The sequence below is a fragment of the Corylus avellana genome, chromosome 1 (genome assembly GCF_965113065.1).
Source record: "Corylus avellana chromosome 1, dhCorAvel1.hap1.2, whole genome shotgun sequence".
NCBI lineage: Eukaryota > Viridiplantae > Streptophyta > Magnoliopsida > Fagales > Betulaceae > Corylus > Corylus avellana.
Genome location: NC_142490.1, coordinates 12,936,847 through 12,962,027, shown reverse-complemented (window position 1 = coordinate 12,962,027; position 25,181 = coordinate 12,936,847). Strand labels below are relative to the sequence as shown.

Here is a 25,181-nt window from a genome sequence, read left to right as displayed (position 1 = left end):
ATTACCAAAAGAAATCCAAAGCAGGACTGTTCTACAAAGAAACAACAAACAGAAACCAAACCTGCAAAAAACCAACCACGCAGGTTCTAAACCCAAATAACAAAACAAAACAACTGTAGAGACACTACTCAACACCATTAGCAACACTAAAAAAACCTCTCCAAAAAAGAGATCAGCCTTCAAGAAGAAGAGCAAGGTAGAAATAGAATATCAAGCTTGCACAGAAACTATAAGAGCAAGTCAGCAGGCAGATTCCACAAAGAAGTTAAACCCAGGTTCTCTCTAGTCTTAAGACTAATTATTAATATTAATTGCTTGCTTACATGCAGCTTATTATATCATGTGGAGAAAAGAGGGCAGGCCCAAACAAGAGAGCTGTCGTGAACACGTGCATGGGGACAATGTGGTCGGTAATTTTGACTATCCATCGTTATACCTCCCAGCTTATCCGAGAGGTCACATTGGGAATTGATATGGACTTGTCGATCAATATCAATTGATAACCTTCCAAACAAATTAAAAGTCTATATATCTGTAAGTCCTATTCATGGTGGCCTAGTTGAATTGAGAAAAGCTGTAGAATTTATTCGAGAAACTGACACCCAACTACAGAACATACTGACAAATTGATTTTTCTTTATTCGCCTGTAATTTTTTTTTTCCTAGATTTGTGGAAGAGTTATAAGTTTTTGTGCGTAATTGTAGATTTAGCTTTTCACAACGCTACTTTAATATCAGATCTCAACTACTTTTCTACCCTGACAAATAGAGAAGGCACGTGGAGGTTATATATATAGTCTTTTTTTTTTTTCTTTTTTTTTTTTGGTGTAAACGCCTCCTAAAGGGTGACGCTTGAACCGTGCATGTCACCTTTTAAAAGATGATGCTTGGCCCAAAGACACACCATTTAGTGTCGTTTTCACGGTTTTCACGGTGGAAACGACTCTATTTTTGAATTCAGACCCTATATTTAGAGTTTTTTATTAAGAGTCATTATTCAAACGTCACTAAATTAATAGTAACATTTTTTTTTAGCTTAAAGCGTTTTCTCTCACTATTTGTGTATTTTTTTTGTAGTGTTTCAGCGCTTTTGTAATCATTCTCTTAAATTTTAAAAATTCTCAATTTAGTCCTTTTCAACTTTAAATAGTTTGTAATGTAATTCCTACCATTAGGGTTTAGGATTAAATCAAATAGAATATAGTAAAATGTTCATTATACCCCTATATTTATAATTATTTAATTTTAAATAATAAAAAATTCTATAAAGCAAAAAACATAGAACGCAGCAATTTTTTATTTTTTTTTTTAACAGTAGTATTTTGGCATCATATGTTGATTTAGTAGCAAATCTTGACCGATGGATAATAATGCAAACTTTTTAAAACTTGATACACTAAATTAAGATTTTTTTTTGAAGTTTAGGAGGATGATTACAAAACTACTGAAAATTCATGAGAATTAAGTACTCAAGTTTTCCCTTTTAAATTTTGCTTCATGAATAATATTATCACTACTTGGAAATTTTATACCATTTAGTCCATAAAAAGGATAGAAAGAAAATCAGCAAGTGTGTTTTCTTTCTTCTATATATAAATTTATAACATTGGAATCGACGACAACGTAAGTGCCCTTCACGTTATGGCAGGGAACATGTCTGCATATAGACACGTGCTATCCATCCATAAGTAGACATGTCTGCATATAGGGAACATGTCTGCACATATATATATATATATATGCACGAGGAAGGGTACTTATGGATAGCACGTGTCTATATGCAGACATGTTCCTTGCCCATAACGTGAAGGGCACTTACGTTGTCGTCGATTCCAATGTTATAAATTTACGAAGCATATATATTAGGTCATAAGCTTTAAGTTAATCTCTTCATGCAAGAGTGGAAAAAAAGTTTTTTAATAGGAAACTTTCTTTTTAACTGTCTTAATAATATATCTCATTTTTGTTTCAAAATGGTAACTCAATTGGTTAAAAACCATGCCTTATGAAGCGAGTGTTACTAGTTTAAATCTCTCTCTCCCTTTTCCTCCCCTTGTACTGGTTAGGATCTGTTTTGGAGCGCGTTTTTTAAAAAATAATTTATGTTTTTAAACTAAATCGCACTTTTAGAGTGTTTGAGATTACGATTTTAAAAACGCAAATTTTAAAATCGTGAAAAAAATCTGCGATTTCTATAAGCTAACTAGAATATGCTTATTTGAAAAAGTGCGAATTTAAACCAAAATCACAATTTCGCTTAAAAAAAAATTTGGGGCAATATTTATCTATTTGGTCATGAAACCGCAATTATATGTTAATGTTATCCAAATACTCAATTGATAAAAAAGTACTTCTTAATATGTTTTACCAAATACCTGTACGATTTTAAAAAGTAGCGATTTTAAAAACGCAAACTTTAAAAACGTAATTTTTAAAATCGCATTTATTGAAATTGCACTTCCAAACGGACCATAATTTACCAGTTATCCCAAAAGCTTAAGCTGATAGGAAGAGGTAAATTTAATCACTTAACCATTACTTTAACACTCCACCTCACGTATGAGCTCAAAACCATTACTTTAGCACTTCACCTCACATATGAGGTTAAACTCCCTTCTAATAGGTGAGACCCAACTCGTAGAATATTTAATTTAAATATGAATAAATGGTAATTTAACATTACTAACATGTAAAAAAAAAAAAAAGTAACATTTTTAATGAGTGCAATTTTTCAAGCCGTTTTATATAATAAACGGCCTAAAATTACATCATTTGAAAATCTATAATTTTTTAAAAATTGTAGAAAATCTTATCTGCAAATATTAGGTTCTATTGCAAAGAGAGTTGCTTTTTTATTATTATTAAGCATGCTTCCTCACGCGTGGCTTCCACCTCACATGGTACAATTCTTAATCACAAGTTATTTTCCTTATTAATCCAACAACTAATTTCCATCTACACCTTATTTTTCTCAACCATGTCCACCACCTTGGTCCAAGCAGGGCGAGCCAGGATGGTCCTGCACCATGCACTAACCTTGGGCCGCTCTTCAAACAGCCGCTTCACCGGCGTGCGCATCAGGTGGTGCAGGTGAGGGAGGTGAGTTAGATCAGCAGAGGTGAACTTATCACCCCCCAAGTACTTGCAGTTTGTTAGCCGCTCTTCATACACGTCCAAAAGCTTGCCCAGCTTCGCCTCCTCCTCTGCCACAACTTCTTTGTCGGTCAGCCGCCCCTTTTTCGGCTTCTCCACGAGTTCCTCCCTGAGTTTTGCAGATGGGCCGCTTAAATGGTAGTCCTCGATATCGATCCAGGAAGAAGCTATTCCCTGTAGCTTTGGCACAACGTAAACCTGCTCTTTTTCAGGTTTTGCGTAACAATGTGATATGAACCTCATCGCGGCCCTTGATTCTGGAATCAACCATGAATTAGAATATATTTATAGGTAAATCCACCGTTAAATTTTTGTAAGACCCACACGAATGCTCACAAATTCAATAATAGAGCGGTTGAAAGAATAATGTGTAACATATGACAGTTGCTTACCAAATAGAGTCAATTTGTCGTCCTGGTAGACTGGAACATGACCAAAGGGCTATAACCAAGCAAGGATATGGTAAAAAAGATAAAATAAATAAATGAGTAAAACAAGGGAGAATTAATATTAATGTAAATACACTATTGTTTGGGGAAATAAGATATGAGAGTTTAGAGATTACACTTAAAGAGAGGAAATAATCAGTTTTGTGCTCTCCGGTGTCGAGGTTAATTGGTATGAACTCCAAATCAAGCTCATGTTCAAAGATGGAAGCGAGGGCTCGTAATGTGTCGAGAGAATCAAGTGTCCCGTAAAGTTTCTTAATAGCCATGAAGGGTTTTTTAAGGGGGAGAAGAGATTAAAAGATCGATCACAGAATGTGGGTATTTATAAAAAAAAAAATTCTTTTCCTGAAAGACTTGAGAGAAATTTGTGTTTTGAACATTACTGATCAATGCTTTTATCCTAAAAAGGAAACTGATGATCAGCATCCAAGAATTGAACGGCTGATACCACATGCATTCATCACCTAACGCCTAAAGGTAGTTTTTGCAGGTTGGTTTGAAAGGTAGATGCCAAAGTGCTTGGCTTGCATATATATATAGAAGCTTCTAAGAGAGTTTATAAATCAAGCTAGGAAGAAGCTAAAAATTAACAGAAGTTCAATTAAATTATTATATAACGTTTGTGTATATATATTGAGTGAATTTAATGAAACTTGTATATTAGGCCAATGTCGGAGGATGACCCAACCCATGACTTTGTACGTAGTTGAATGATTGAGAGCAACAAATATGAATATGAGCTACTTTTATTATTTTCCGCATTTTATTTCTATTGTTTTTTTTTTTCCTTTTTTTGGACTTTATGTCGTTAAATCACATAGTTTCAACAAAACTAAAACTAAAATATTTAACTTTGGATTTTTCTGGCCGTTTGGTGGTGTTCTTGATGAGCTTATTGAAAAACCTAATTGAGTCCAATTTACAGTACCTATTATAATTGAATAGATGTTAACTCACTAAATAATGTGCGGAATTAGATCTGATCTAACACAGAATAATCAACCAAATACAAACATGCAATGAATCTTAAAGAACACAGATATTTGGTTACGAAGAGGAAATCATTTAGAGAACTCTCTAAGGCCCCGTTTACTTCGACGTAAAATGGTTTCCTTCATAAAATATTTTCAGGAAAGCCATTTTCCCCAAAAATATTTTTCATCGAAAACATTTTACGGCGTTTACCTTGCACATGGAAAATAATTTTTTTTTAATATCTTTTTTTTATATATTTTTTTTCTAATAAGGTCCCCGCCGGGACCTGCACGGGACTTCTTCGAGACTCCGCAGGGACCTGCCCGGAACCCCGCCGGAACTTAATCGGGACTTGTCCGGGACCTCGCTGGGACCTACCTGAGACTTGACCGAGACCCGCCCAGGACCTACCCGAGACTTGCCCGGGACCCGCCCTGGACCTGACCGGGACCCCGGCAGGACTTGCCTAGGACCCCGGCAGGACCCGCCCGGGACTTGACCGGGACCCGCCTAGGACTTGACCGGGACCCGCCCAAGACCCCGCCAGGACCCATCTAGGACTTGACCAGGACTTGACCGGGACTTGCTCGGGACCTTCCCGGGACTTGACCGGGACCCTGCTGGGACTTGACTAGGACCCGCCCGAGACCCCGTCGGGACTTGACCAAGACCCGCCCAGGACTTACTCGGGACCTGCCCGGGACCTCACTGGGTCCCGGTCAGGTCCCAGGCAAGTCCTAGTTAGGTCCCGGGCAAGTCCCGGGTGGGTCCTCGGAAGGTCCCGGGCCGCTCCCAGTCAAGTCCTGGGCGAGTTCCGGTCAAGTACCGGTCAGGTCCTGGGCGGGTCCTAGTCAAGTCCCGGACGAGTCCCAGTCAAGTCCCGGGCGGGTCCCGCTAGGGTCCCAGGCAGGTCCTGGTCAAGTCCCGGGTGGGTCTCTCGCCCGGTCAAGTCCCGGTCAGGTCCTGGGCGGGTCCCAGTCAAGTCCCGGGTGGGTCTCGGTTAGATCCAATGCGGGTCTCGGGCAGGTCTCGGTCAAGTCCAGGGCAGGTGCTGGTTAGGTCCAGTGCGAGTCCCAGGCAAGTCCCGGGCAGGTCCCGGGCGGGTCCCGGTCAAATCCCGGGCGGGTCCCGGTCAAATCCCGGGCGGGTCCCGGGTGGGTCCCAGTTAGGTCCCGGTTAGGTCCCGGGCAAGTCTCGAGCAGGTCCCAAACGGGCCCCGGTCAAGTCCCAGTCAAGTCCCGGGCTGGTTCTGGGCAGGTCCTAGGTGGGTCCCGGTCTAGTCCCGGGTGGGTCCCCGGCAGGTCCTAGGCAGGTCTCGGTCAAGTTCCGACGAGGTTCTGGGTGGGTCTTGGCAAGGTCCATTGATTTAAGAATGAGATGCTCATAGTCGAAAAATGATTTACTGTTTTCAAAATCGTAAACTATTTTTCGAAAATTAAAGAAGAATTTTCGGTCAAAAGGAAAATATGTTCCATTGACCACTATTTTACGTCGAAGTAAACACCGTAAAATACAGGAATCATTTTCTGAAAATCATTTTACGTCGAAGTAAACGGAGCCTAAATGTAAAACTTCTGGAGGGTAGCCAAACCCAAGAAATCACTTTACTATAAAAAAAACAAAAATTTACATAATGTCAAACTTACAAAACCGTTGCACATGACAATCCAGTGTACTAAACAAACGACCCACTTGTCTGTTACCGCAGTAGTTATTCTAGAACCTCTAGGATGTTTCTTCTATGTGATCTCCTTCACCATAACTCTGATTGGCTTCATGTGTTGATCATAAACCGGTTGATGAAATTTTCCACCATTACTCTAAGAGAAATAAGCCACTCCAATTTGATATCTCTATCACTCGATCTTAACTCACAGTATTGGCTCTCTTAATACATACATTATAGTGTGCATATATACCAGATGGTATAAATAGAAATTCGCACAACAATAAAAGCAGTTGTGTCCGAACACGGCTAGGATTACGTATGTGTAAACCTTCAACGTCCAGACATGACATCCCAATGTCCGGACATGCCAAGTGTTTCCGGACAGGTTAAGTATGTGTCCGGACACAGCTAAGGTTACGTATGTGTAAACCCTCAACGTCCAGACATGACATCCTAGTGTCCGGACATGCCAAGTAATTGAACTCTCTGTAATTCAAGTCTAGACATGTTCCCAATGTGTTCGAACAGGTCTTGTAAAATTAACCCTTTGGAATTTCTGTTCGGACATGACTTCGGGTTGTCCAAACATGTCTTCATAAATGAGCTCTTTGAAGTTTTTATCTGGACACAACTTCTGGCTATCCAGACATGACTTTAGGGGTGGGTATTGAGGGAATCAATGACAGAAGGGGGTTTTTCGCCTACCATCCCGACTTTGTCGATAAAGTCGGTAATTTCACCAACTTCATCCCAACCAAGTTTATTTCAACAATTACTGTCACCGATTATTCAGTGACGGTAATGGTCGGTAACATGTTAGAAAGAGAGCTCCGGTTAGAGAGAGAGAGTGCTTCGTGGGGTGGTGAGGTCCAGTTGGTCTATTCTTCGTCGCTACTTTGCGGGCTGACAAATCGCAAAAACTAAAATGTTGGTTCTTCAAGAACCGTTCTGTGTTTCTTCATATTGCAAACAAGGACCTGCAAGAATCGTTTTTGCTTGGAAAGAGCAAATGAGAGAGAGAAAAAAGAAAGATAAGACGTGCCCAATAAAAAGTGTGCAGCAGGTTTAGCACTCCAACCAATAACCATAATAAAAAATAAAAAAATAAATTAAAAAAAAAATGTGCATAATAAACAAATATTTAAATAAAATATAAAAGAAATATAAAACATGTGCTCATGAAAAAAATGTTCAAGGTTTACATTGCACTCCAACCAAACCAATGCATAATAAACAAATATTTGAATAAAAAACAAAATATCCACAAGTATCACCCAGAAGATATGGCTTAAAAGATTGCCTGCAAACTAAGTTGTGTATAAAAGAAAAAAAAAAAAAAAAAAATGCTCGTTGGTTGCATATTAACTAGAAAACTTGTTACATTTTGCAACAAAGTGCTTTTCTCTCCCACACTCTCACACGCACGTACGGAGGCACCCATATTCTCTCACTAGAACAGAACCAGAGCTTGGAACCAAATTCAGCTTGGCCTTTTCTCTCTCTCACTCTCACTTATGGCCTTCTATCTGAACAGAGGAAGTGGGTTTGGGTAAAAAAGGGTCCTCTTGTATGGCGTTGGAGAAGAGCAAGATAAAGGGGATGGTGGGTCGATTGGGTCTTCCTGTCTTGACTGGGATTTGATTTGATGCATTTTTTTTTTCTCTTCGATCGGTTTTGTTGATTTCTTCTTTTGCATTTCTTTTTGTTGTTGGGATTTGATTTGATTGACTTTAGTTTTGGTTTTGGGCGTACGTATGTTTTGAGTGAAGGAATTGAATTGGGTATTTGGGTTTTGCATATTTTTCTATTGTAAATGTTGGTGTAAACGAACTAGTTTGGTGGTGGGGATGGAGAAGCTGTTGCAGCGGCGGAGTCGATTTTAAAAAACTACAATAGTAGCGGTTCGGTTCGGTTCGAAAACCGATTTCAAAAATATCATCTCGCCTACCAATCGACTTGATGTCGGTAGGGAGATTTCTTGCCGTATACCAGCCGCCGGTTTGGATGAAATTAGATATAGGGTAAAATTTCTTTTTAATTAGATAAAATAGGGTTTGGATGAAAATAAACCACACTTAGAATAAAATTTTGATGAAAAACCATGCAATAATATCTAATTAAATAGTTGGATACTAGAGAATAGTTGAAACTTTGATGAAAATTTAAATTAGTTGTTATTGCTAGGGTTTTTTGTAACACTTTGAGCATATTTGAGATTGCGTTGGGAAGTAAAACTATTAAAGTCAAAAAGTGTATTTTAAAAAAAGCTTCAATTTTAAGTTTTTTTCAAAAGTGCGCTTTGACAATTAATTTTTAAAGTAAAAAAGTCAAAGAAATACTTTTAAAATTTTTTACCAATAGAAATGCTAAACATGTCAGCTTTTGTTTGACACAGCTTTCTAAGCATTAAAAGTACTTTTTACCCTCCCTAGCGCGGAATAGGATCTTCATCCAGTTCATGGTTAGGATTTATTCTTAAAAATCCTAAAGCCATAAATAGGACACATGTCCACTAACTAAAAATAATAATAAAATATTATTTTAAATTTAAATAAAAATAATAAAATATTAAGGGGTGGCCGGACCACCCCAGTTTGGGGCTGGGGTGCCCGAAGCCACCCCATGGCCCTTGGGGGTGGCCGGACCACTCCAAGGGCCATGGGGGTGGCTTTGGCCACCCCATACTGGCCATCTGGGGTGGCCGAAGCCACCCCCAAGCCCAACGGGGGTGGTCCGACCACCCCCAAGGGCCAAACAAATTATTATCTTTTTTTTAGATTTGGCCATTGGGGGTGGTCCGACCACCCCCGGACCACCCCAAGGACCAAACGAATTTTTTTTTTTTTTTTTTTTTTTTAGATTTGGCCCTTGGGGTGGCCGGACCACCCCCAAGGGCCATGGGGTGGCTTCGACCACCCCAGACCGGCGATCTAGGGTGACCGAAGCCAAACCAGCCCTAAACTGGGGTGGTTCGGCCACTCCTTAATATTTTATTATTTATTTTTATTTAAATATAAAATAATATTTTATTATTATTTTTAGTTAGTGGTCATGTATCTTATTTGTGACTTTAGGATTTCTAAGAATAAATTCTAGCCATGAACTGGAGATGATCATATTCCCCCCTGGTGCAATCTCAAACATGTTCTTTATTAATACTAACATTAGTAATAATATTAATAGCATATTTATGAAGTTGATCCATGCATGTAATTTAGGTTAATCTACAGAGTCTCCTCAAATGTAAAATCCCTACTCATAATAAATATAAGTGATTTAAAGTTAAAACCCCACAACTTGTATGATTTCATCCCATATGCATGATAAAATAAATAAATTTAAAATTTAAAATTTAAAATTTAAAATTGGATAAAGTTTTCCTCTAAACTGGTTCCTTCAACCTAGTTTATAAAAGTGACATGTGTGCCTTAAACATGTGAGATACACATGTTTTTTTAATAGCAGAGACAAAGTTGAAATAAATTTTATTAAAAACTCATATGGATCTCACATGTTACTAAAAAAAAGAGACACATGTCATTTTTATAGAATAAGTTGAAGGAAATTCTTTCAACTCAGTTTGAAAGAAAACTTTGTCCTTTAAATTTTTTTTAAAAAAAAAATTAAAAAGATTAACACTAAGCTCAAGTCAAGCTTATCATCTACATATATAAACATATGCAAGGCAATGACATTTTTAAAATGGAAGAAATTAGTAGACCTACCTAACCAAATATTTTCGGAGATTATCTAACATTCAATTGATTCATCAAATAGTGAGCCATATTTATTGCTTTTGTCCAACAATATCGATTTAAATAGTTGGATACTAGAGAATGGTTGAACTTTTTATAAAAATGACGTCTTCTCCATGTGTGAGAAATGCAAGTTTTTTTTTAATTACAATGATAACGCTGGAATAAATTTTATTTAGAAAGCATGTGTTGTTCATATACTATTTAAAAAATATATATTTCTCACATGAAAAAGTGACATGTGTTGGAAAAAATTCTTCCAATTCAATTTGAAGAAAAACTCTTCCCTCACAAGTTTCTAACTAATTTCTATCCTTCCAAAAATAAATAGAAGTAGCGAAAGAAATATATATCTCAGACCATAATGGAGAGTGTTACAAGCAACACTTGCATCAATTATTCTTAGTCCATATATATATATATATATATATATATATAGACTGAGCCTAGGCTCGTGCCTTATGCTTCATCTCAAGCACCTTGACCCATGCAGGCCGAGCCAGGATCTGAGAGCACCATGATTTCACATGAGGTCTCGATTCAATGAGCTTCTTGGCTGTCGTTCCCACAAGGCTCTGCAAATTCGGGAGGTGAAGCATATCAGCAATGGTGTATCTATCAGATCCCAAATACTTGGATTTTGCTAGCCGAGCTTCATACACATCAAGAACATTGCCTAACTCGGCTTCAGCCTCAGCCACCACACCTTGGTCTGGAGCCAAGCCATTCTTCGGCTTAATCACCATCTCATGAATTAGTTTCAATGCTGCTGGCTCAAACTGGTGACCCTCAACGTCTATCCAATTGCCTACTACCGCCTGCTTCTTGGCGTCCAGTGGATAATCTCTTCTCCTTTCTTGCCATACTCAAAGCTCGTGCATCTTATTATTGCTCTTGATTCTATAATTAATCGGTTGCATTAATTGTAGTTAGCCGAAGTAATTAATGTAGCAAACTGAGCATATAAGGATCTCTTTGCAATTTCAAAAAAATTGTAGGTTCTCAAATTACGAAATTTAGGCCGTTTTCAAGCATCGAAGACTTGAAAAATGTCACTTATAAAAAAAGTTGCATGTTATCCCGACAACCAAATAGGTTTGTTTTTCACTTTCGTAAAAACGCTTTTTAAAAAAAAAAAAATTCAAAATACAGTTTTTTGCACAAAAATTTTTTACAACATAAAGAGCAAGAATTTAATGAAAATATATTCAACTCTCAACAAAAAAATGCCATCTTTTCAATATGTGGCATTTTCCAAGCGGTTTTTGATGTAAAAAGAGAAGGCCTAAATTCCGTAATTTGAAAAAATTGTAGAGGATTATGATGAAATCAGGGTATGCATGGCTTACCGAATTGCTTGATGCCACGGTCCTCGTATACGGGAACCTGACCAAATGGCTACAAAATAGATGAACTCTACAAGCTATGCCATTGAGATGCCTTTATATACTTTTCTTGCTTCTTGGAAGAGAAACTATATAACCCTAGCTTAATTAACCAAATACGCATGCCCATTGCCATTAGAAAGTTTACATGGCATCACATGCATGTGTATGCAATGACATGATAAAAACCAATCAACAAGAATGTTAATAGTGATATTACTTGCTTGCTCAAAACTGAAGGCATGGAAACATAATTATCATTGCTGAATTATGGAGAAAGTAGTGCAAATTAAGCCCGGGACATGCACTAATTAACTTACATTCATAGAAAGAAAAGATTTCTTTTTGTGCTCTCCGGCATCCATATTGACTGGAACAAACTCAAAATCAAGATCATGCTCAAAGAGGCATGCCAGAACCTTCAATGTGGCCGGCGAGTTGAGGCTGCCGTAGACTTTCCGGTTTGCCATATACTTTGGCTGATCACCCTTATACAAGAGGAAAGGATTCAAGAAAGGAGGGATAGCAAGGAGATATATTATTTCTAAAAACCTTATATAGCTAATTAAGAAGAAATGTATATTCCTACAGAAACCGATGTACAATAGATCGGGCATTTGATTATATAAATAAAACTACAAACTTTGAATGCTAGATAGCGCGTGAGGATTAGCTGGGGGTGGAGTTGTTAGATAGGGATTAATTAAGTTCTATAGTAGTTGCTCTATCTAACACTCACGTTTTATTTTTGTAATTAAAAAAAGTTAATTTCTAAAAGAAAGAACCCCACAGGGCCGGACACAACGACAATAAAATACCAAAGCATGACCAAGCAAACATGAATGATTTGGCCGGGTATGTTATTGTTTTGTTTGGGTACGTAGAGTACTTTCTGCTTTCTTTCTTTCTTTTTCTACGCAAGACAATTTACTTTCTGCTTAACTCATTTATCGTTATGTTGTTTGTTGCATTGGCCCTAGCCCCTAGGGCCCTAGTATTTTCCATCAAGAACGCTGGGTCAGGTTCTTAGAAGCCTAGTGTTCAATTGACATTAAATCAAAGAATAAAAGGTATTAACTGTTTATGACCCGTGAATATTGTAGATTCAAAGTGGGTCATGCTTCAAACACCGCTTTGCATTGCCATTTCTTAAACGACGTTTAAATATAGAAAAATATATATCAAACTCTAGAAATGACATCACATATAGTAGGGTCTTACCGTATTATCATAGAAATGGCGTCATTTTAGTGTTTTTTTTTTTTTTTTTTGTAATTTCATTTTATTTTTTTTAATCTTTTTCCTTTTAAAAAATTAAAAAGCAGTGAGCGGTGATTATTAAATAACTGCTAGCCCTAGCCGCTAGTTAACCGCCTAAGTGATTAGTGGAGGCAATTAACCGATTTTACTAATTAATCGCTTAGGCGATTGCGGTTAGCGGTTTTAGTCAATAACCACTAACCTGTAACCGCATTTTAATGCCAATGTCACTTTTACTTAAATGAACTAAGAATCTAAATCGTCATTTGCAACGATACTAATAAAGTTGTAATCAGGAATATTATAGGATTCATCCCAAATAAAAGAGAATTTTTATAATTCAAACAAATAACAACCAGACAATAATAATTTTTATAATTCAAACAGATAACAAGCAGCACAAAATAAGTTTTTCCAAGATGTTGGAAATAGAAACCCTAAAAACTTTATCATTTCTTCTCACCAAAAGTCATACCCTCAGCCACTTTCTTGAAAGCAGACCTAGAAGAAATGTCCTCCCACCATGCCTTAACATGGGGACGATCATTGACCAGAGAAGCCCATGGAGTCTTCATGAAATAAAAAATGTAAGGAAAGTTGTGGAGATCAGCCAGGCTAAAGAAATCACCAGCCAGGTACTTGGTGCTGCTCAGCTTGGACTCATAAACATCAAGCACTTTTCCAAGCTTTTCCAAGTTGGTGTCAATGGCTGCCTGGTCGGGTGTGTTCCCAAGCAGAGGAGCCACCAAAGATTGGTAGACAATGGGAGAGATTGCAGGCTGAAAATTCTGGGATTCTACCTCTATCCACACCTTCACTAATGCCGCTTCTTTTGGGTTTTGGTGCCTTATCAGATCAGGGCCAGTTTCCTTGAATTTCTCTGCTACATATGATGTAATTGCCCTGGATTCTGTGTTATAATTAAAATGAAATTATGCACTATATTAATTAAGGTTTTTTTTTTTTTTTACTAAGGACAAGATTTGAACCTGAAACCTATAACATTAATCTGACAGCTCCACATCCCATTGAGAAAACCAAAAAATACTTGTGGGGAAAAAGTCAAAGAATTCAGATCTTGTTTTATTACTTTGGGTTCTCTTTTAAGTTTCAACTTATTTTCAAATATCTTAATTATGTGATTAAAGTTCTGTCGGTCTAATGATCTCTAGCTAGCTCTACCCGAATGTGTCTTGGAGACGCAAAGAAGGCAAGCCTCTCATTTGAAAAAAATTAAAATTAAAATTAAAAATAAAAACAAGAAGCTTACAGCAATCACGATTTAGAGAGTAAATCCACTAATAATAAAAATATTATTTCTTCATAAATTAGGAAAAAAGTTATTATCTATAGAAAATGTAAAAATACCTTCTTTTTTTTTTCTTTCTTTCTTTTTTTTAAGGGGAAATGCTAAGTCTTGGTGTTCTCCTCTTAGTCCTAAGTTAATATTATTTTGTAAATAGAAATAAGAGTAATTTTTCTTTTTTCTTTTTTTATAAAATAATATTCACTTAAGACTAAAAGAACAATAGAAGAACACCAAGGCAGAATCTAGCATTTCTCTTTTTTTTTCAGAAAAAAAAAAAAAAAAAAAAAAAAAAAAAAAAAAAAACCTTTATTTTTCAACATTTCCTCAAAATGCAGTCTCTAAAAAAACTCGGCAACTGAACCCTTTGAAATCACCGGCCGTTAAATTCAATGAGACAAAAGCATAAGAAGTGCACAATATTCCGAGCTCAAACGTTAACACAACTTTTGACATTGCTAGAACCTTAGACAGTCGTAAATGTGAGAGGAAAAAGAAAAAAAAAACAAAAAAAGATGAGGTGAAAACTTACCGAAAATAGTGAAATCACCATCTTCTAGCACAGGAATCAGGCCGAAGGGCTGCAAAAAAAATTTGAAAAAGAAAAAGAAAAAGAAAGAAACCATTAATATATATTAACCAATTGGAAAACACAATGTAGAGGAGAAAAATGAGTGCAAAGGAGTAAGATCGAAAAGAGTAGATAGATATGTATATACATTCTTAGCGAGAAAAGAAGGCTGCCTGTTTTCTCCGCCGAAAAGGTTAACCGGAACCAGCTCAAAATCTACACCTTTCTCGTGGAGGCACACCAACGCGCGAGTGGTGTTTGTGGACACGGGAATTCCATAAAGCTTGAGACCCATTTTCTTATCACAAAACACAAAGTATATCCAAGATTCAAGAGAGATCGAGATGTATGAAATATATATAGAGGAAGCTCTTTTTATATATATATATAACTATTTTTACTTTTATATCATGTATCATACTTTTTAAATTGACAAAAAGTTATTACCATTGAGGGGGTTGCTCAATAGCCTAAGAAAATTTTTAAGTAATTAGGTATGTATTAGAGTATAAGTTTGAATATCTGCAATAGAGAATCCTCACATATACATGGCTATAGTATTAACTGCCTTCAATTCTTATTAATGTTCTAGAGAGGCTAATTAAGTCAGATTATGATTTAATCAAACTTGAAAAAACACCTGCAATTCTTACAGTCTAAGCTCAAAACTTACATGCTACATTCAAGGATGGAGGCAGAATTGATTGCATTGTTGATCAATTAATTATGAAATCATGCGAATCCTATTAATACGATTAATTTGTACATAGGAAAAATAAACCCTGCAGGTTAATTAGAATATTTTATTGGGGTATTGACTTGGTCTCTTCAAAATTTCACACCATCTCTATTCATAGAATCACATTCATTTTACGGTGAATAATTCTTTTTCTTTCGCGGTAAAAGCAGAAAAATGTACTACTTTTCATCTTCTTTACAAAGCGACAATTGCTTCTCTCTCTTTTTTTTTTTTAATTTAATTTAATTTGGATCCTTCAGAGCTTCACATGGTTGAATGCAAGACCCTATGCTACATAGACTACAGAAAAATGTCCTTACTACTATACTACCTACTTCTTTATATATATATATATATATATATATATGAAAAAAGTGGCCATCCGACCCTCACTAGATGAGGGGAGGATGCCCCTCCTATGAGCGAAAAATGTCCTCTCTATGGGGAATTAGAGATGGTGTATATCTGATAATTATTTGGAGGGTAAATTTACACTAACTTATTTTAAAATGGAAGGAAAACCTAAGATTTAATTGTTGAAAACTAAAGAAATAAATTGAAATTACATGAAAATCTAGGGGGTAAGTTTGATTTTGTTAGATAAATAAAATAACTTGGATTGGCGCGGTAATCAATAAATAGTATATATATATATATATGAAGTGATGTCAGAATTACGTGAGATTGCATTGGCTGAAGTGCCGAAACAGTCGCGGAAACTTGTTGCCCAGGACAAGTCAGAAATGATTCAGTCAAACCACATATTTTAGTGCACTCGATTTAAAATATATATCTTCTGATGTGTTCTCAATTTCTAACATTGATTTCCAATGACATGCACTAACTTAACCCACTGTTTTATGGGTTATTTTTTCCTTATTTACTTTTTTGTTTTTAAATGTTGTTTACGACTTAACCCAGATTGTTTGGGCTTCATACTTTTTGTCTGTGTTCAAAATTCATTTTTGGTTGTTCTTTCTCTTTTTAGTTTGTTTCCTTTGAAGCCGAACTAGATCAAAGTTGTTATTTTTTAGTTGGTTCGGTTTCTTTGAAAGCTAAACTAGATCTAAGTTTATAAGGGTTTATTTCTTTTACTTCGGATTGTTTTATCCATCTTAGTGGGTTGCCATTTTTATAGGCTGCATTCCCAAGTTACTTTTCATCTTAGGAATATTTATTCCTTCTACTTGCTGTTTTTCTAGTTTATCACAATCCTACGCTGCATCAGTTGGTATCAGAGCCCAAGTTACTTTCCATAAATGGGAAGGGGCAACCATATGGCAAACATGAACAAAGTGCACATGCACACAGAGACAACACGTAAGGAACAACTGGCGATTCATTTGCGGCACATGGAGGAGAGGTTTGGTGGTGTAGCCATGCAAAAGAGGAAGCGTGAGTGCACCCAACACGGGGTCCTTACCAATCACTTAGCCAACATGGATAGTTCGAGCGTTCATCGTCGTCAACCAAAACCGCGATACGCAAGGGCGGAAAACAAATTTATCGCAGAATGTTAGCAACACATGGAGGAGCAAGTCAGGACTATGAGGGATCAAATCGAAACCCTCACTACCCGATTATCCGACATGGGTGGTCACAATGAGAATGGATCCGGAAACCCTTTTGCGGAGCGCCGAACGCACGGAAGTCAGCACCATGCACAAGCTCATGCCAATAGGTGGGAGAACGGGTTCAAACTCAATATTTCAGAATTCCAAGAGAATCTACAACCCAAAGAATTTATGGATTGGATGTTGAATGTTAAAGAGGTTCTTGAATTCAAAGAGGTGCCCGATGAACGACAAGTCTCTTTGATGGTAAACACATTCCGGGGAAAAGTTACTGCGTGGTGGCAACAACTGAAGCAAACTAGGGTGCAACAAGGCAAATTGAAAATCAATAGTTGGGAGAAACTATTGAAATATATGCGAGTCGCTTTCTTACTCCATAGTTATACCATAGGCCGAAAATCATAGAATTGGAGACAATGGTCTATAGCCGTAACAAAGAAAATAGAAAAGTCCTACAAAAAAGAGGTGTCTAGGGAGGCGGCAAAGGTCAAGCATCAATCGATGTCCCGATACATTGAAGGTACTTGCCGGCAATTTTAAACTACATGCACCATGGGAGGGCAATGGGGCCAAGCTTGTCATCGATCCAAGGAGTGTATGAATGTAGTTTTGGAAGAAGCAGTTCGGAAGCTAGGGCTCGAGACCAAGAGGCATCCTACTCCCTATCAATTGGAGTGGCTCACGAAAGGAAACGAGGTAAGGGTATCTAAACATTGCCAAGTGTCTTTTTCTATTGGAGCTAAATGTGTCGATCATGTGTGGTGTGACGTAGTCGACATGGCTACATGTCACCTATTATTAGGCAAGCCGTGGCAAGATGATAAAGCTGCTATCCATGATGAAACAAAGAACACGTACAGCTTCATGGTTGGTAAAATCAGATTGACGTTGCTACCTAGCCAAGGGGCGGAGCCAAAACCTTTACAAGGGGATGATCAATCCTTTGTAGCAAAGCGGAAGTTGACGGGTACAGGAAGTAGCAATAAGGGGGTTATACCGGAACCGGTAAAGGAGGTGTTGGAGGAATTTGTCGACGTGTTCTCAACTAAATTATCAAAAGAGATGCCCCCATTGTGAGGCATTCAACCTCAACTTGATTTGGTGTCGGGGTCTAACCTTCCTAATCATCCGCATTACAACAAGAGCTCTAAAGAGCATGACGAATTGAGACGACAAGTGGAAGAGATACATCTTTCAAAGTGTATTGCAATTTTTCACGAAGAAGAGGAACCCTTGAAAGAGGTAAATCTTTCGGATAGTTTTGCAATTTTTTATGACAATTCTACACACCATATGCTTGATAATAGCCCCGAGGATAAAGCCTTTGATTTGAGTGTTGCGCCAATTAATTATGTTGATTTCATCGGGGTAGATGCCATTTTGTCAAATTCTTCTAACCAAATTTGTGATGAGATCTATATGGCAAAGACGGCTTTTCTATCAAAGAGTGAATGGGTCTGTGTGAGTACTTTGGGAATTCTCATAGCATGTGGAAAGGGCAAGGCACGAGAAAAGCATGGCGAGTCTACACGGCGAGGTGAGGTGCAGGGCCATCAACATAATCGTCGCAATCTGCTGATGATTAGGGCCATCACATATATTACGGGGTGTGGCATTGTGGTGATTTTGAGGAGATGAGAATGGAATGAGTTGACGGGGCATCCGAAAGACCGTGGAAAGAACCGGCCGAATTCGATGACGAATTCTCTCCAACCTGGGGAGAATGATGTAGATTAAGGAACCTAAAAAGGAAGTTTCTGGAAGTTGTGTCCGGACACGGGTCCAGCCTGTCCGAACACACCCCAAATATTAAAGTGTCTGGAAGTCGTGTTCGGACACGGGTTTAGCCTGTCCGGATACGCCTCTATGTTATCTTATTTTTACGCATGTTTTGTTTACGTGTCCAAAGACAGGGTATATCCTGTCCGGACACCATTCATAGATTTACAATTCCGACTCTAATTCGTAGTTTAATTAGGTTTAAGAGTCTTGAGGTTATAAATACATTCTTATAGCCTCCAGAAACGCAATTTATGATTATGATTTAGTTTTCTTCGATAAGAATATTTAGAGTTGAGTTTATTTATGATTTTTCTTTAAACCCGAGATAGCATCTATTGTTTATAGAAGATTCCTTTGATTTTGTTGATAGTCTCACAATTTTAAGAATATTTATCCCTTCTACTTGCTGTTTTTCTGATTTATTACAATCCTACGCAGCATCAGTTTCTCACCACATTGCTGCCTGGAAATCAAACACGGACTACATGAATGATTGGTTCCCCAACCCCACCCCACCCCCCCCGGCGAGCACCTAGGGGATATCTCAAAGCAAATTTTGATGTGGTTACTAGACCTCAGTTTGCAGTTGCTGCTGCAATTCTTAAAGACTACCATGATGAAATCCTTGCCGCTTGCTCCCTAAGGCTCCCCCACATGGACGCAAAGCAAGGTGAAGCCAAAGCCGCTCTCCTAACAGTGCAACTTTCCTCAAATTTTGGTTTTTCCCCCTCATCCTTGAAGGTGATTCTTTGGTCACCATTCTTGCCATCAACTCTCCCCACCTTGCCACTAAATGGGCCTCTGCCCAAGCTTCTGCCGACATCAACCAGCAGTTCCATCTCTTCCCCAATTGGATTGCCTTAAAGTCATCCTGATGTGCTAATTTTTGTGCACACCATACCACTAAAGGGCCTCTTCGAACCAAATGTTTGGAAGCATTCACAATCATTCTCCCATTTTATATTCTTTACGTTTTAGGAACGGGAAAAACCCTCCATTGTAACCCATTTTCATTATATTGAATTAAAATAAAAAAATAAATAAAAAACTACCCCCAAGGCTTCTATTATCTCTTACCCATTAAGCTTCAAACCAAAACGGTTTAGGCAGATTCCTATAATTCGCTCCTACATTCAGAACTATAGGAGAGTAGGGTGTAGTGACATTTCATAACTAGGTGTTCAAGTGTTTCAGGCTTTTAGTAGGATAGGTCCTATTCATCATTTGGATCTAACAGGGGAGATGCTTCAAGCTATTTCCCAAATGAGAAATGTTGTGCTAAAGATCCAAACAATTTCATCCTCAACAATATTTTACAGAAGATGAATGTTGAGGATAAAATCAACCGTATCTCCATCAAAATGCAGATGTTTATCCATATCCTGCCCAATCCATTTCCCATCAAGTGTGTCCCCATCATTGACAATGTAACAGCTTCCGCTATCAATTAAACTTAAATAATAGAGCCAAGAAATATAAATTTCAAATTTTCTTGCAGCCTAATGATGATAATATCCATAGTTTTTCTCTGACCAATAATTATTTGAATATGAAATGTCGAACCTGCACTAATTGGTTAAGCCTGGCAAATAAATCTGATAAGTGAATATTCTCAAATGCTATTCAAGGATCATAATATATTTTTCAAGCAGACCACTTGCATTTACAAACTTGCTATGAACAGATTGAGACAGATGTTGCAGTCATTTTTCCCTTAATTTTGGAAGACCAGTAAGGCATGATTTACACTCATATATATATATATATATACAGCATGATTACCAATATCCTAAATCAGGGAGAAATAAGTAAAAGAATATTTATTATATGTAGCCAAGATACATATCATACACTATCAGAAAGCTTCTTCTGGCTTCAGAAAGTTGTGATATTCCAGCTGTGTCATCTCTCCTCCATTCGATGAGTCAAATTCACATCGATAGAAGCTGCATATTCATTTAGTTACATATAAATAATTCCAAGTGTCAGACATTTAAACTTAACTATATGAACTATTAATTTGTTTGGGGCCAAAGGAACCATGGTTCCACAGCTAATTCCAGCAATCTTCTCCAGAAGAATCTTCAAGGTGATTCTAAATAAATATCTAATTCCAGCTATTTTATGTGCAGCTCATAAGATGAATCCTTTTGTCAAGAGCTGACCAGGATAGTGCCTAACAGTAAGTGAAGTAGTAATTACTAAGCCAGCCGCCAAGAGACTCTAGTTCAGAAAAAATGGTTTTTCCTTTTCAAAGACCCCTAAAAGATAGTCTGTATCCTATATTATAAATGGCTATTAAAGGAATCAGTGCTTTATTGAGATAACTCTTACCTTCCATCCATGCCAAGAATTACCACTGTATTCTTTTGGTGACCAAAAGCAACAATGTAATGAGAACCCTCAGGCAAGCGAAACTGGGCAACTGACCAGTTTGAACTAAAATACTTGGGCAACACTCCTGCAAGTGATAAGCCAATTTAGACCCAGAGGCCAGAAAGAGGCAAGCACACTTTGTCAGAGTAGCAAACAAAGAAGAAATTTATCCTTAATTCTATCCCTTACAAACCACAGCAACTTCATTCTATCCCTCAATTTACATTTTTTTTTTGAAAGGAATCCCTCAATTTACATTAAGAACATGTTTGGGTACACATGAAAATACAAGCCTCCCGTTTTTTTACATGGCATTTCCGATTATGAAGTTTCTTGAATGTCATGGGCAAGAAAATACAATATCAACCATTTGAGGGCTCAAATTTGTTAATTATATCAGTTCCTTCAAAGGCCAACAACATAAAACAAATTATTTATATCATCATGGACATTCCCAAACATAATCTCACTTAGCAGCAAATTATGACAAGGAGATAAGTACATTTTACCTTTAATGAAAGAGAGAGATGAGCTTGATTGTGTAACAGCAAGATTAGAATCAGGTGCATATCGCGACTTGTCAGTCCCTGGCAATCCATTATTAAGCTTAAGGTTGAAAATGTGGACAGTTCCCTTGTCGCTTGAGACTGCTAACCACTGGGTAGTTGAAGAGAATGCCAAACTGTAGATTTCCGCTCTGTCAGCACCCCTCCTTACCTGCATTCAGTATCCAGTTAATTTTAAAATATATATATATATATAACATTTTGAATGCACAACTATACATCAGCATCATATGAAAAAGATTAGAATGCAAATCATAAATTTTTAACATGTCACAGGTAACAAAGTAATATTGAACCCAATATACAACATAGTTTCCTAATGCAAGATGTGTCCTAAGAACAAAATTATGCAACAGAAATGTCCAAACTTCTAAGCCACAATGACTAGGAATTCTGTAAAGTCATTGTGGCTTTACAGAATTCCTAGCTAACCAATCACAGCTAACCATCCACTCCAAATCCCCAACATACCCCATCTTCTCTTGCACCATATCCCACACAGCCCCTCCTCTCCAACACCTCCTACTGGGGTTCCAAGAACAGCAGCACCAGTGGAGTCTACTCAATGCTTCAACCACAAGAAGATGGTGGTGATGACCTACTGCAAGCACGAGCATGGCCTGATCATAATTAAGGCATCTAGCAGTTTCCAACTGTTTCAGGCCACTTTCCACTTGGTTCCCTATTTTAGTGAAAATATATATATATATATATATATATATTTTATTTGGCACCGGGTATCCGGAGCTTCGCTCCGACTAATCCCGGGGGTGCACAGGCCCTCGGCAAGGAGTTTTGCAACAAAAAAAAAAAATTATACCAACTAAATATCCAAAAACATTTTCACATTATTTTCAGGGTCATTACCAAAAAATAATAATGATTTTACCGAAAAATATTTTTGACCAAAAAATATGTTTCCTCAGAAAATATTTCACATAGAAACAAATGCAGCCTTAAAAGAGACAATAAGGATTTATTGACAGTTAAGAAAAAGAACATTCTAGATCATGGTTACACTGGCAGCATATAGACGACGGCAACATACATGATAACATCACTCCTGCCGTTGCATTTATTTTGAGGTTTTAAGATTCTTGAAATCCAAAAGCATACACAATAAACTTAAATATACTTATCAGAACCTACACAAGCAAAAACTTAGCCTTACCTATCATCTCTAATGGACTAATGAACACAAAAGAACATTCAAAACGGAAAGTAATTAGTCTTTATTCAATTAATTCAAATGCCAACTTCAAATAATTCGAGCTCATTGTCAGGATTCGATTCCTTACTAGCCTTCTTTTTTTTTTTTTCTTTTTTTTTTGATGAATTTTACTAGCCTTCAATAGTAGCCCTAGCAACTAACTCTAAGCTCAACTGCATACATTGCCCTGCATAACATAATTACATCTTACGAAATGCAATAAGCCAATCTCTCCAATCACAGAAAGTGCCTAATTAAGGAATTTCCTTTCCAAGAGCATATACAATTTCATGAATTACACAATTAGCACCACAATAGCTTCAAATTTCAGGGGATATGTAGCTCAATTGCATAAAGGTTCATTATAAAACTAATCACATACCTCTTGAAGCAGTGTTCCATCAACGGTATTGAAGATCCGGACCAAAGTCCCCTTAGAGCTCGCCGTGGCGAGCAGCTGGCCGTCCGGGGTGAGCGCAAAGCATGCGATCCTCGAGTCGTGCGCCATGATAAACTTGGTCCTCTTCGATGCGTAGTGCTCGACCCGAACCTGGCCCTTCTGCAACCCCGGGCAGACCAGGACCAGCGACGCGGCCGACTGCGAGACCGCGCAGAGGCCCTTAGGGTTCGCGATGGTCTCTATCTGGTGGAGCAGCTTCAGGTCCGCGAAGTTGTACACGTACACCTTCTGCTCCAAAACGACGACGATCCGGTCGCGGCGGAGCCGCACGGAACGGACCTCGGACCGGAACGAGAGCTCGCCGATGCACCGGCCCTGGTGGTCGTCCCAGATCATGACTTTGTTGGGCGGGTACTGCGGGTGGGGCCCGCCGCCGACGAGGGCCAGGATGTTGCACCGGAAGAGCATCTCGACGGCGGATATTCCTCCGTCGGCGAACTCCCGCCGGAAGATCTCGCGGAACGGGTCGCAGTTGAAGATGCGGAAGCCATGGTCCGTGCCCACTGCGAAGCACCCGTGGTCCTGGTTGAACGACAGGTGAAGCAGCGTCCCCGGATCGGACGGCGTCGTCTGAAGCGGCTTCTGGACGCTAGGGTTAGGGTTTTGGTCGTGGTCGTGGAACTCAATTGGATGGTGAGACATGGAGGATTCGGAGTCTGAGTCTAGCGGAAAAGACTGGTCCGCCTGAGAGACGAAAGTAGGGTTAGGGTTTGAATTGGGGTTGGGCCAGGGAGGGGAAGAGAAGGCAGAGACCGTCGCCATAGGAGATCGGGGCGTGGATGCAATTTCGGACAATCCTAGGGGTGACTCGGAAGTGTACTCGCTTTCGTCCTAAGAACGACGATATGTGTAAATTACCTATTCATCCTTGTAAACGAAGTGTGTGTAATAAACGACGGACGAAGTCTTTTCCGATCGGAGTAATTTTTCCCACTTTTAATTTATTGAAATCTAAATTTATAATATGTGATTTTTTATTTTTTATTTTTTATTTTTATATATTCTTACATTTCTTTTGTAAAAACTTAAATAACACCAACAGTCTCCCAGCTCTGTGATTCATTCAATTATTCATTGATTAGACGACACGTATCGTGCTGAGGAAGCGTAACGAAAACAACGGCTCCTCTATTTCACGCATTACTGGCTTGCTGCTCTGTTGGGCCGGGCTTCCTTATCATTCATTGTTCAACATGTACATATATTGACGGTACCATATTGTCGTGCACTCAAGGAGGCACTATTATGATCATGCTTAAGTAAAATAGTTATGATTGTTCTTTTTATTTTACCCTTTTAATTAGAAAGAAAATGTATATTGACGGAAATAATGTAATTTTGTATTATAATATATAATTGTCATACAATTTGATAATGTTGCAATAAAAAAATAATTTTTAAATTAACACTAATAAAAAATATTTACTTTTAATGATATAACAGTTATATAATTAAACAATCTACTTGTTGAGAACGTTGTCAACTCTAGTAGCAACTCGATTCCAAAGCCTACTAAGAGTAAAAACGGATGAATGGTGACGGACCGCGAAGTAGAGGGTGATGGTCGTATCATCAAATTGAGAGTAGTTGAGTATAAAATTAACCGTTTTTATCGTATGTTGGCCCCTACTTTTATAGAAGCTGTGAGTGAATGAGTCATTGTGGGACATGTATCATCTGTGGGAGTGGTTTTAACCGAATATTATCATAATCTTGGAGATTGGATAGAATATATCATGCATCTGGATGTATCTGGACTCAGATGCATCTGGACTCCTTTTGCTGAATGTATCTGGACTCCTTTTGAGAGATCCAGTTTTGAGTTGTTGAGTGATAAATAAGCTCCCTTGATTATTGGGCTAGGATAACACGGTACATAACTGCATGATATAGAGCGAACAAAGGGATGACTAGGCGACCGCACCAAGATTGCAAGGGCTTGGGCTTAATG

At 38.0% G+C, this 25,181-nt stretch overlaps 3 protein-coding genes and 1 pseudogene across 3 annotated transcripts; all 4 read right to left on the bottom strand.

Moving 5' to 3' along the window:
* Window positions 1-2,854: 2,854 nt before the first annotated feature.
* LOC132172517 (glutathione S-transferase) lies at window positions 2,855-3,932 on the bottom strand. The gene is made up of 3 exons (XM_059584030.2): window positions 3,719-3,932; window positions 3,546-3,594; window positions 2,855-3,410 (listed from the first exon to the last, which is right to left on the bottom strand). Exons 1-3 carry the CDS (start codon window positions 3,866-3,868, stop codon window positions 2,956-2,958), a joined length of 654 nt encoding a protein of 217 aa, XP_059440013.2. The 5' UTR covers window positions 3,869-3,932; the 3' UTR covers window positions 2,855-2,955.
* A 6,515-nt stretch (window positions 3,933-10,447) lies between these two features.
* LOC132172378 (glutathione S-transferase-like) lies at window positions 10,448-11,933 on the bottom strand (annotated as a pseudogene).
* A 1,075-nt stretch (window positions 11,934-13,008) lies between these two features.
* Window positions 13,009-14,872, bottom strand: ATGSTF13 (Glutathione S-transferase family protein). The gene is made up of 3 exons (XM_059583864.2): window positions 14,672-14,872; window positions 14,485-14,533; window positions 13,009-13,556 (listed from the first exon to the last, which is right to left on the bottom strand). The coding sequence occupies exons 1-3, from the start codon at window positions 14,816-14,818 to the stop codon at window positions 13,096-13,098; spliced, it is 657 nt and encodes a 218-aa protein (XP_059439847.2). The 5' UTR covers window positions 14,819-14,872; the 3' UTR covers window positions 13,009-13,095.
* Window positions 14,873-20,238: 5,366 nt separating this feature from the next.
* Window positions 20,239-24,152, bottom strand: ATATG18A (Transducin/WD40 repeat-like superfamily protein). The gene is made up of 4 exons (XM_059579815.2): window positions 23,153-24,152; window positions 21,504-21,711; window positions 20,953-21,079; window positions 20,239-20,564 (listed from the first exon to the last, which is right to left on the bottom strand). Exons 1-4 carry the CDS (start codon window positions 23,990-23,992, stop codon window positions 20,474-20,476), a joined length of 1,266 nt encoding a protein of 421 aa, XP_059435798.2. The 5' UTR covers window positions 23,993-24,152; the 3' UTR covers window positions 20,239-20,473.
* Between the last annotated feature and the right edge of the window lie 1,029 nt (window positions 24,153-25,181).